Below are 12,818 nucleotides of genomic sequence, written 5' to 3' on the forward strand. Positions count from 1 at the left end.
CATGGCCCCATCAGAGCCATGGGCTGGGGAAGCAAAGTGCACAGCATAACAATACTGAGGGACATGAAATAGCCTGAGAGTCTCCTCTTCCTGACCCCTTGTCTCAGGATCACCCCATCCCATTGTAGGAACACTGATGGATTTGGCTGAACTATGAGGAGAGGGACCAACAAATGCCAAACTGGTCCCATTCTGTGATGGGGACCTAGAATTTGAGCAGCCCTGTGGTTTGGTCCTCTCAGGGGCTGTGTGAATGCTTCACATTGGCCATGCCACCACAGGGATCTGATGGGCTCAGTCATAGCATGGTAACCAATCACCATTGATGGTTATAGACTGTAGCAGGTCAACAACGTAGTTACAACTACAATTTGGACTGACCAATCTATCCACTTTCATGTAGCATTTGCCTAAACTCCCTGCAGGAAAAGTGAACAAAAAGGGCAGAAAACACAACACAAGCAGACATGTCCTGGGCATCAATGTCAAAGCTTTGGCCAAGTGCTGTTGACCTACTGAACATGTGGCACCTAACAGCATCCAATGCTCCCTGCACTGGCATGGCCACCCTGACCCAGCTCTTCCCCTTGCTCTGGATCCAGTGGGCAGGTCGAGCACACCAGGGATGCAACACTCATCCAGTGTCCTCACCTACGCTGAGGAAACCCAATGGAAACCCACCTGAGATGGAGGAGAAAGTCCCCACTGAGGTTTTGCAGGCTCCAGAGCTGTCACCCTCACCCAGCTCAGGCCCCAGCCATAAACCAAGCTTCACAATAGACTTATTTGTTTTTTTTAAGTCACAAATTATTTCCAGCAGCAGGAAAGTGGAAGGATGCAGCGCGCTGGACCCTGCTCGCCGGCACCCAGCCAGTCTCATAAATGGTTGGCAGCCAGCAGAGCAGCAAACCCATTCCTATTGAAATGAGCTTGTTACTACTAATTTTTACTGGCTTCCCGGTCGATTCATAAAGTTCTGTTGGGTTTTTGTTTGGTTGGGGGTGTTTTTGCACATCTCTGAAAGCAATTCCTGACACACTCGGGGGAAAAACAAGCCCTTGGCCTGCCCACGAAGGGCTGCTCCTTGCACCCTGGCACAGGCGTCTATGGCCCCCTCAAAACCACGTCATCTTGTTTGCAGGGCTTCATAAAATCTTATTAGAAAGAGTTCTCTTGTATTGAATAGGCCAAAATCAAAACCTCATGGATTCAGTTTTACCATTATCAGCCGTAGCAAACAGCTTGAGACTTCAATGGCAGCTGCAGACACGTTTTACAGGGACAGTTGGGGTCTGAGACATTCAACTCCCTGTTTTCCCATCTGCTCCCTGTCTCCACAGCTGGATGCACCAAGCTGTTGCACTAGACAAAAACAACCAGATCTAATCTGGGAGCCCAAGCTTCTTGTAAGTACCAGCAACCATAAGCTGTGAGACTTGGCACCACTTTGCTCACTGACCTCAACCTACATGGATGAGATCCCCTTTTTGGACAGGCAAGGGTAGCCAAAGCAATACACCCTGCAGACACCACAACCATAGAATGACTTGGGTTGGAAAGGACCTTCCATCCACTTCCAACTCCCTGCCATTAGGGGGGAAACCTTCCACTAGACCAGGTTGCCCAAGGTCCAGTGCCCCAACAGTTTCACTCCATCAGAAACCCCAACACAGAACACAATGTACATGCACTTAGCACCATGATGGGCCCCTGGAAACGAGCCGAGAGCACCATCAGCCAAGTCAAGCACAGGAGGAAGATGCTACAAGAGCAAGCCCACGCAGTGGCACCTGCCTCAGCATCATTTATATCTGTGTGGTATTGCAAAGTGTCTCTAACACTTCCATACAGCACTTCCCACATGCTTTGCTTACTGCTTAGATTTCATTAGTGTAAAGACCTTCCCCATCACATTTGTTTCCCTTTTCAAAGTGCTGAACCCCAAAGAAACCTGCAGCACAGAGCACAAGCCAAGTGGCCACTCAGTGTAATGTCACAGTTCTCCTTTAGCAAAAAGCGAGATTATGCCATGGCTTCTCTGGATCTTAAGGAAAAGAATGGGAAAACCCCTGCAAACACATAGCTCTTTTCCACAGACACTTCAGGGTTGAACAAGCAGCCACAGGAAGAGCTCAGGGCACAAGGACTGTTTGCTACAGAGCCCTGGTGCTCCCCAAGGCACCACTGGGCACCAGCCTCACCATCACTTACTCAGCCATGAGTGAAAGCAGAGCCAGGGGAGTTCCCAGACACCACTGCCCATGTTTGCCTTCCCTGCTGCCAGTGTGGGACAGGGGCAGGGATGCTCCCATATCCCACAGCCCTTCCGCAGGGGGAGACGAATCAACCGCCTCATTCTTCCCAGTGGACAAACTTGTGTTTTGCTGGCACAGGATCTCACAAACAGAGCCTTGTCCCAGCACAGCGCCAGGCACTCGGCCCCGGAATAGGCCACGCTTTGTAACAGCCAGAAGAGGGGGGAAAAAGGGATAAAGGAAAGAAAAGCAGAAAACCAGCACATCCATCGCCCCGGGGCCCTCTGGAGACAGGTGGAATAAACCTAAAGACAATGGTGTTATCACTACCCACCAACCAACCCAAGTGGGGGTATCTACAGGGCTTTTGTTCCTCTGTTAGACAACAGCAGTTTGCATCACTATGTGTGAAAGCATTAAAGCAGCTGGCACTTTTTTAAAAGTCTTTAACATTCTTTGGCTCCTCAAATGGAAAAATCTTAGCAAATGAGAGCTTAATAAATGGAAAGAGCTGAAAAATAGCCTTTCTGCTGGCGTGTTCCGCTGCAGCTAATGGAATATGGAGATGAAACGGACACAGTTGTGTCTCGTACCCTTCCGCAGCGCTCCTGAGAGAAATCCTGCTCAGGTATCCCTGCTGTGGTCCCTCCTTGCATCAAGGGATGCTCCTGCAGGAGGATGAAGTCTCCAACTCATCTGCCAGCCTCTAAAACAGCCAAGTGAAGGGCCTTTATACCCTGAGATGCAAAATGCCAAGCAGAGAAGCATTACAGCCTGTACGCTCCCAACCAAGGTCTGTATTCCTATGGAGAGGCAGGAACAGGTTGTATTGTGTGAGGAAGGTTGGGTCTGGTCAGACTTAATTCTTAAGACACTAAAAAATCCAATCATAATAAAAAGATGCTGGTGGTATCTTCCCATAGCCAAAGCCTGGGATAAGGAACCCAAGTGATGCTCAGCTTCTCCCCATAGGATAAGCATCTCCAGGAAGGGTGCAGTGGGGCAGCAACACATTCCACCCCTGCAACGCTGGAGACCATTTAATCCCTGCTCCAAGGCCAGGAGCTGCAAAGGCCATTACAAGTCAGTGTTCAGCAAGTCTGGAAGAGGTCAGCCAAGACAGGCACTTCCATGCGAAATGGCTTTGTTCTTAAGGAAAACAACACACCAACAAAACAACAAACAGGAATTCAACAGTTCCCAGCATCCGAAGCCCATTCCCCAGTGCTGGCTGTGCTGTCTCCTCAATCTCCCCTTTCAGAGCACTCAGCTCCTTGTAGCAATGCTTTTTAACACCCATTTTTTGGGGCAATCAACCAAGGGAAAGGTTTAAAACAGAAAGGGAAGCAAGTGGAGCCCACTGCTGGGACAAGCACCATCCAAATCCAGTGTCCTACAAACTAGGTGGGACTTGAGCTAATATCACTCCTCATCCTCAATGAACCCCAGGCACCCTGATTCCTGCACAGGACAGGCAGGCAGCCTGCTCTGCTCCTCGCCTCCCTCCCAGACCCCAGGACACACAGCCCTGCTCGGCAGGGCTGGAAGTCACGGCAGCCGCGTGCCTAATCCCCTCCGATCCCAAGCACTTGGGAAGGACAAAGAGCCGAGTCTCCTTTGCCAGTAAACTGAACCTGCGGTTCCAGGGGCTCGAGGCACTTCAAAGCCTGCAGCAGCCCGGCCAGCAGCAGGAAAGGGATGTACTTTTCGGCTGTGGAGCAGCAAAGTAAAATCCACACAAATAAGCAGTGTTCCAGAGAACCAGGTTTAACCATCAGCGGCTCCCAACGACGGGGGATGTTTTTCCTGAAGGGTTTTTTTTCTCCCCTTCCCAGTTTGTCTTGAGGTTTTCTTCCTCTTGATTTCTTAGTAAAACACGTCTGGAGCTCCCACACCACACACCCCTTCTGGGGCTGAGCATCCTCCAGAGGTAAGATGCTGAGTTAGGTATTGGAGCCTGGGAAAGGAGGTGCCTTTGATGAAGAGCTAATCTACAGACTTCAATCGCTTCAGTGAGCGCCACAGATTTAATAAGTTATTTCCGTGGAAAACCTTAGTAACTCGGGTATGAATCAAGCCTATAAACACCTCTCACCCATCAAAGTGCCATAAGAAGAAAAAGTTCTATTACTGTAACTGGGAATATAAGCCTCTCTCTACAGGTCCCTATAAGAAGCCAAAATTCCTCCTTCAAAACAGTCACCATGTTCAAAGGTAAATACACTGTCCAGTATTCAGCAAATCCCTTTGAAAAGTAAAACACAGGCACAGAGAAAAAGTAAAGTTGAAACAAAGACACAGCATCAGATATACACTGTTTAAAAGACAACCCCAGTTACATCAAAAGAACTTTTACTACCTAGAAAGCCATATCCAAGTCCTAATAGGGTGCAAGAATGTAATGGTTTGGCTACAAAGATTAAACTAATTTACTTTTAAGTAACTTGCTTACTTCCTGATGTTTCTTTTTTCAAGTGTGATGCTTAGGTGCTTGGAGATGGGATTATTCTGTGATTTGAGGCCAAGCATCATAACTGCTCAATGAGCCACAGACAAAAACACATTTTATCGGGGTGTTGTACTTACTCCAAGGACTTCTAGGCTGAGCACTTCCCAGCGAGCTGTGAAAAGCCATCCCTGTTCCAGGTAAGGGAGGGAAAGAAAGGGCAATTCTTTTCTGCAGAAGCAGACTGAGAAATTCAGTGTATTGCCTGCAAGTAAATGGTGCTCCCCCCATACTGGTACATCCATTTCAGGGCATCATCCTGCTGCTCCATCACCATGAGTTCTCCCTCAGAGCCAGGATGCTGCATGTGCACACACAAAGGCAGAGGTATCATCTGCAGCTTTAATCCCTGCATTAGGCACAGAACCAAGTGCTGGTAAGACAAACTCCTTCCACCCTTGTGCAACAGGCAGTCTGTGCTACTCCAGACACCTGCACCCTTCTCCAGCTGCACAGCCACTGCCAGAATTCCACCCTCCTTCCAGATGGGATCACTGGCACCTCTCCTCCTTTGCCAGATGGGATGCTGGGTACAGGGGGCAACACCAAGGTGTACCATCACCCAAGCATGGTCATCCACAAGCTCTATCTGAGGAGCTCCTGCACAACTCAACACTGTGGCTGTTGGGTTTGGTGGCCCAACATGAGTTACTCTGCATGGTTTTAATGGAGAAACAACCACATGTAGGGAATACCTTCCCCAGCCTTGACCCAAGGTGCTTCTCCATCAGTTAGTAAGCAAGGATGTACTTGCTCAATCTCAATGTTCCGGACAACATCTTCAGCTGCACATTAACAACCCAAGTGGAGTACTCTGCTGGGGTACACCACTTGTGGATAAAGTGCTGCCATCAACAGGTTTTGGTCACAAGGATTCTGCACATGCAGCTGCAGAATCCATGACTGCTTCCCTTTCCCTCTTCCAAAGAAAGGGATGTTTGAACTCCAGGAGCTGCCAACAAAGCCACCCAGAGTGGCAAACACAAACACAATGCAGAGAAACCCATGGTCCTGTAAACCTACAGGCTCCAATGTCTTTATCAACCCACAAAGACATTGGTTGTACAATAAAACAGCACACCTGCATCTCTCTGAAAGGGACCGGCCCTGATGCCACCTCAAGAGCTTCCCCACCTTCCCTTTCAGGGATTAATTCCATGATTCACCCATAGTTTGCAAAGTTGCCTTTGATGTCAACCAGGGGCCAGAAGCTGCATGTGAACAAACCCAAAGCAACAGTGGGGCATTGACCTGAAGCTCTCCCAACCATAGGGAAGGATGCTGCTGGGAGATCAGCTCTCCAACAGGGATTCCAACACTCACTGCTGACCATGGCCACGTGGGGAAAAACCTTCACACCGAGCAAAGAATTCCTCTCCTAAGCACACTGGAAAATAGATGCACTTTATTTCCCATTGGCAAACTGAAGTTATGGAGGAAAACTGTTTAATATAAAAACATCTGACAAAGCACCTCCAGGATGTACTTTTTTGCATCAAAGTAGCAGCTTTTGGCAACAGGCTCATTCCTCCAACAAGAGCAGTTTTTAGCCAAACCCTGATTGTTAAAGACTGTGCAGGGCAGGGCACGCCAGCAAACCTAAAGTTAAATATGAGAGAAAAAGGAAACCAAAACCATTACTGGCCCAAATAAACATCTGTCTGTGATTAAACGGGATGCACAGATACGCTCTGCAACACGACAGGGAGAAGAAAGGACAGAAAGCTCTATGATGCTGCTGGGTCTGACCCCCAAACTTGCCACCCCAAGCCCAGCACTAAGACACTCCAAAGCCAAAGGATAGCATCAGCAATGTGCAAAACCAACACTTCCCCCCCAGAAGGAATGGCTGCCCCATTAATGAGAAAAATAACTTCTTTTTTTCCCCTATTAACAGGTAATTTCACAATCTCTCCCCCAATCTGGAAAGGGCAAATGTTTGCCCAGTTTCCACACATACCCGTCTTACATATTTAATAGGCTTCCTCTTTTTTTTCCTACTCCTAACACACAGGATCTTCATAAATTTCCTTGTTAGCATAAATCCTTGCAGGCTGTTATTGCTGGGGGGAGAGGAAGGGAGATGTTCACTTTCTCCATTCAGTGGGTTTGAAAATATGCTTCCTGAAGTTCATCCTAAATACTGCTGGAAGCAGAAGAAACCCTCAGGCTCTCGCTCTGGAGCAGTGGCATTGCTTCAGCAGGGCTGAGTCATCAGCTGGGATGGATGGGCAGGGTCCTGCCTTCCTCCTCCCTTCTGCAGTACAGGGACCCTGCTTCCCAAATCCAACATCCCCCAGTCTCACCACTGCCCTGTAAGCAGCTTCACTTTCCCAAGCCTTGGAAGAAGTCCAGGATCACTTAAACTCCAGCCCATTTGGTCTCTTTGCTTCTCCTCTCTCTGCTTATCCACAATTACCCTCCAACTTTGGTAGGGACAGCACAAAGTCACTGAGCAGAGCTCATCTCTACATGGAGCCCCCCCCATCTCCTAGACTTGAGCAGAGGTGCCTGGAGCAGGCTCACACGTGCACTTCTACTCTCAGGTACTGCTCCCCACTGCACTGGAGTGTGGAGAGGAATTACTCACCCCTCCAACAAACCACCAACTCACAATTCCTTCTTTCAGGTGTATATTCCCAGCTACAAATGGGTTCACCAGAGCTGAAACTCTTGAAGAGTTCATCACATGGGAACTGAATTGATTTCAAAATGAAAAATAGATAGTATTCCAAGGAAAATCTAAAGCAGCATCTTTCCTGCCTCCTGCAAAGCTTCTTGCTGCTGGAACATCCCCTTCACCAGCCCCTGCTGTCCCCATTCTCCTCAGGTCTCACTCACCCCCTGGTAGCACTTCCCTCTGCTTGGGTGCATCACCTACCATCAAGTCACCCTCATCTCTCCTGCCTGAATCCATCCAGTGCTGAGCATCCCCTCACTCCAGGCACCAGCTCAGCTGGTCCATGCAGAAGGACCAAGCACAGGACACAGAACTGGACACACACACAGGGAGCCCCTTCCCTTTGGAAAACCCTGCCACACACAAGGCTCAAGCCTCACAGGCACTATCCATTCCAAAGGCATTTCCATATGAACAATAGGATTCTCCATGCAAACACTGGTTTAATTCCAAATTAAGCTTGGAGTATTGAGCAGGCATGTAGGGACACATGAGACAGGCTCTAGTGATGAGTGGCTCATTTTGAGGAAAAAAAAGCTATCGTAAGAGCTTAGCACTGACTGCTCCAGGCATAGTCTTCATTAAGTATCTTCTGTGGAGACACCCAGCTTGTGTGGGACCTCTGTATGGTGGGTCAGGAGGTGAGCAATGAGCTGCACCCATCACTACCCATCCACTCCTATAGCTAAAGACTCACCCTTAATGATCATTGCTGCAAAGAAAACTGATGCCCCAGTATCTCTGCCCTCTGTAGAAGATGGACAAGCTGCTCCAGACCTGCAGTGATCACGAGCAATGAACAAAGCAGCACAGACACCTGCAGGAGGCTTCCAAGCAGCACCACCACCTTCCACCCTATTACCTGCACTCAGCCCTTCCCCTCCTGCGTGGTCCTTAGGACCTCTAGAATTTCACACCACCACCATCAACAACTCTGCCTGCTGCTTCAATGGGGCTTTTAAACAGAGCAGTGCAGCATGCTGTGCAAAGGGACCTCTGAAAACGGGGCTACACCAGGGTCCTTCCCAAGGAAGGCAAGGGGTAGCCCTCTGGGGTTCAGGGGAAGGCAGGCAGTCCCAAAGCCTGTGTCCCACAGCATCTGCTCCAGCACGTCCCCACCGTCCTGAACCAGTTCCTGCACCAGCAGCAGTGCAGGCCTCTCTCTACAAGCCTGGCAAGTCTAACGGGTGCAGCAGCTTCTTGGCACGCAGCAGAGGAGCCAAGTCTGAGGGGAAGGGAAAAAGGTTCCTACCAATGTTCCACCAGTTCTGAGTCATGGGGCTGAGCGCTGCTTTCTGCCCTGCTGGATTCTGCCCTCTCCCTGCTATATCCCCAGCTCCAGCCAGGGGAGCCTCTGGGACACCAGCTCCAGTCCAGGCTCTGCTGGCACCCAGGGAGTGGGATGACCCCGGCAAGGGAACGCATGGGCTCAAGGTCCAGCTCCCACCATGGGTTTTCTGCTCCCCAGGTGTACATGGCTGCAGGAATACACCAGGAGGAAGATATGGAGCCCCTCTTCGGATACCTGCAAGCTTCAATGTGACACTGCCTGAGCTTGGAAGAGGGATCAAACACCTCCAAGTGCTTCTCCCACCCACCCAGATCCTCCCAAACCATTGCACATCACTGGGAAATGAGGAGCATCCCCAATGTGAGAGAAATGCTGTGGCTGGACACTGATCCTTGGCCAGCCAGCCTCATTCATGACCCAGATCCTTTGAACCTCAGATGAAGAGGACTCTGGGGTATCATCCATCAATCCAGTTCATGACACCGAAGGTTGCATCTGCACAACTATTCGCAATGTGCGCTTCCAGTTAGCACTGACTGCTACTCCAACACTCACAGAGAGCATGCTAGCTCATGGAAGACTTTCTCCTATTTAGGGGCATTATTAGAGCCATGAAAAGGTCAGCTTCAAAAAGAAGGCTTTTCTTTTTCATTCATCCACAGGACAGAGGTGATCTTTCGACTTCATGCTTAAACTTCCTGTTTAGAAGCTCATCAAGTAAACAAGTAACAGTAGAAGAATGGCTCGCTTTGTTATCCCAAATTGAATTTTGTGGTTTTAGTAGGAAAAGCCTTTTTGATGATCAAAGCCGAAGCAATAAATAGCAGTGGCTTGATGCTAGATCCAAAACGTACTTATTTTTGGAACGGGAGTTAAATGCACATTGAGTGCTCACAAGAAGAGGCTGGGAAGACCACGTGCTTTGGGTATCATTTATGCAGGCCTACATTTCAAGCAGACCTATTAAATAAGTTGAAATGGAGAATAAACAAGCTGAAATGTGGTAGATAGACTGGAGCATGAGTGGGGTTTTTCCTCTTAGCTCCTTGTGATGACAAGTATGGGTTAACTGCAGCAAAGCTCTTATCCTCTTTCAGCAATCATGAGCACTGGGGAAAAATAAATCACAGAGCCCCAGACTCTTATTAAAAGTTACACCATTGGAAACTACACAGGGGGAGAGGAGTATCCGATTTCAGCCCAATCTCAGTCACGTGTTATCATTATATTGTTTAAGTAAAAGTTAAAATCCCTCTTCTATTGCAGAAAACCCACCAGATGTCCCATAAAGGACTCGGCTGCGAGGGAAGCGAACCCATTACATCCTCAGGAACCCTGGTTTTCCATCTCGGCTGCTATAATTAATGGCAATTATCAAGTTACAATAAAAGCCATGGGCATGGGGAGCTTTACAGACGTGTATCCAGCCTGAGGAACCTTTGTTAGGAATTGCCAACACTTATTTATTATAGCACAACCTTGATTGATCCAACTCCTGCCTATCAATTGTTCCCCTGCTATGGACACTTGGCAGCACAACAAAAGCAAGGCGGGTTGGCACACTGGATTCAGCACATGGCACAGGAGGACTTTAAAGGAGAAGGGAAAGTCCCTTGAGGAAGCACCACCATGCCATGACACTGCAGTGCCACATCCCTTTAAAGTGCTGTGGAGTCAAGATCAGCTTAACACATCCCAAGGAAGTCACAGGCCTCACCAAACCAGCCATGAACTCTTGCAGGTGGGTAATGAGAAGGGATGACAATAACAAAGCCATAGCTAATAGATCAGTACCCCAAGGGTCCCCTCCACCATCATCAACTTATCCCCCAGAGAACAGCAAATCCCATACTTGGGCTCAGCAATGCAGCAAGTCAGCACTGATAGGTCCAACTCCACCACAAAGCCCACCCCAACCACTGAAGGAGGCACATGGGGCTTCACTGAGGATGTGCATCTCCATCTTAGCTCTCAGACCATTAACCAGGTCATTTCTTACACAGAAGTTAAACCTGGTCCTACAGACAGGTCCCTGCTGCTCCCCATGCAGCCAGCCCCCAGCCTGGGATGAGACCCCAGAGGAGAAAGAAGTGAAAGGATCAGCAGAGCCACAGCTCAAAACCAAGCAAGTGAAAGCCCCAACTCTACCTGCTTGGAGGTAAAATCACCCCAGGCCTCATAGAGCACCATTAAATGAATGGAAGGTTGCAGGGGTGGGGCAGAGCAAAAACCAGGACCTAATTAAGCAAAGCTTTGTTCAGGAGCTTCAATGGCACTGTAGCTGAGAGCCCTACTCATGAAAGCAGGGCCAGGACCCAACTGGTAATGCAAGAACCACCACAAAGCAGCATCACTTGACATGGCCTCACTGCTCCTGCCATGCAATCAGTGACGGGGTACAGCCCAGCTCTGTGCCACCACACATCTAAATGGCTTCCACATCAATAGCCACCTCCCAAATGTCCCAGCACACTCATCCCATGAACAGCATCTTATCGCAACCCACAGAGCACAGAGGTCTCTGAAGGATCAACTCAAATCCCTACTATTCCTTTCCCTTCTTTTCACACCAAGAACATAAACCACCAGCAGCACCACAACCCCTCATCTTGTCCCATGATCCAACCCCAGCCACGAGCTCCCCAGTGCAAACCACATGTGCCAACCTGAGAAGTCTCCGGGCGTGACGTTGGGCGAGTTTGTAGCCTCTGTTTCAGTGTAAGACAACGTGGAATCTGATAGATCTGGGAGGAAAAGGGAAACAAATAAAGGCATTTTTAGTCCTCCTGTGTTTCCAAGCACTACGTGAGCACCCGGGGCTCAGCTTCCCACCACCTCCCCAGGAGGAATCCTCCACCAGGCCAGAAGGCAGTGATTAACTTCGTGCCTCTACCACGCAAATGCAAACTTGGAGTTGCTTCGACCACAAAAATAACTGCAGTTAAGTTGATCAAACAAGTAGGAACTTGGTGCTTACTGGGTAAAGTTACATTAAGCCTCTAAACAACTCCTAGTTACTATACTTAATTATCACCATTAAAATTCTTGAAGCTGTTTATTCTTGCTTCCTTCCTTCCTTCCTCTTTGCTGAAGCGAAGGAAACTTTGTTTTAACAAGTTAAGAGTCTTTGTTATTCTCTCTTGCTTACACCCCTCTAATTAAGTGCTCAACTGTTTGCTCACAGATTAACTATTATTTTTCCAATCCAACAAGCCAGTGAAGCACATTTCAGTCCCTGGCTGTTGTTTTAACAAAGTCACGTGTCAGTCGCTATCACCTCTCCTGCAGCACAAGCAGTTTCTAAAGGGAATTCACTTGGAAAGCAGAGCACAGGGAGGGACAATCCCTTTCTTTTTGCCTCCACAAAATATCCAAAGCAAGCTTTGTTCTGCAGGACACTGTGGTCCCTGCCCTGTCCCACAGACTGGCTGTGGTGGTGGAAGAGCTGGGCCCTTGCAATAGGAGTGTGCACAGTGGGTGCATGAGTGGCTGCAGGCAGCTCCAGGCCAGGCAGGGAAAGGACTCACCTTTGGCACTGGGCAGCTCCTGCCTTCCCTAAGGGCTGGGTGGGACAGGCAGGCACTGTGCTGTCCCCTTCCTATCGCCCTGGCAAATCCTGCATGTATCCTCTCCATCCCTGCCTGATGGTGAGTGAAAACCCTCACCTTGGTCATTACCTGCCCTTGTAAATCAGAACCACTGACTATGGGATGAAGGGAGAAACCCCACACTCCAGATGTGGCCATCACTGCACCAATCCTGGCAAGAAACCCAAAAGGGATGTGGGATTCTTCCCTTCCCTCCTTCATCTTCCCATTTATTTGGGCAAGAAGTGGGTGCTGAGAAGGGATGGTCAGGATGCAGTGATGCCAATCCACAACACGTGCACCATGTAGACCAGGATCCAAGGCTGATTTGCCACGCTCTCCAGGAGCCTTCCCTTCAAGCCTACCCAAGCAAGCCACTTTCCCTAGCTTTCATTGTAAGTAACACTTATAATTCCCCATTAAAAGTGAAACACCACTCGGAAATTATACAGCGCCGAGTTTCAAAGAGTTTATGTCTCATTTTAATAAGCAGAGGAAG

The 12,818-nt window shown here is 48.9% G+C and overlaps 1 protein-coding gene across 1 annotated transcript in view; it reads right to left on the reverse strand.

The window, feature by feature from the left end:
* The window catches only part of SMAD6 (SMAD family member 6), a 39,813-nt gene that overhangs the window by 23,043 nt on the left and 3,952 nt on the right, over positions 1 to 12,818 (reverse strand). Inside the window, exon 3 of the mRNA XM_034066083.1 lies at positions 11,399 to 11,476. Within this exon, the coding sequence (XP_033921974.1) occupies positions 11,399 to 11,476 (78 nt within the window). The remainder of the gene's footprint in view (positions 1 to 11,398; positions 11,477 to 12,818) is intronic.

Source organism: Melopsittacus undulatus, chromosome 9, assembly GCF_012275295.1.
Source record: "Melopsittacus undulatus isolate bMelUnd1 chromosome 9, bMelUnd1.mat.Z, whole genome shotgun sequence".
Lineage (NCBI taxonomy): Eukaryota > Metazoa > Chordata > Aves > Psittaciformes > Psittaculidae > Melopsittacus > Melopsittacus undulatus.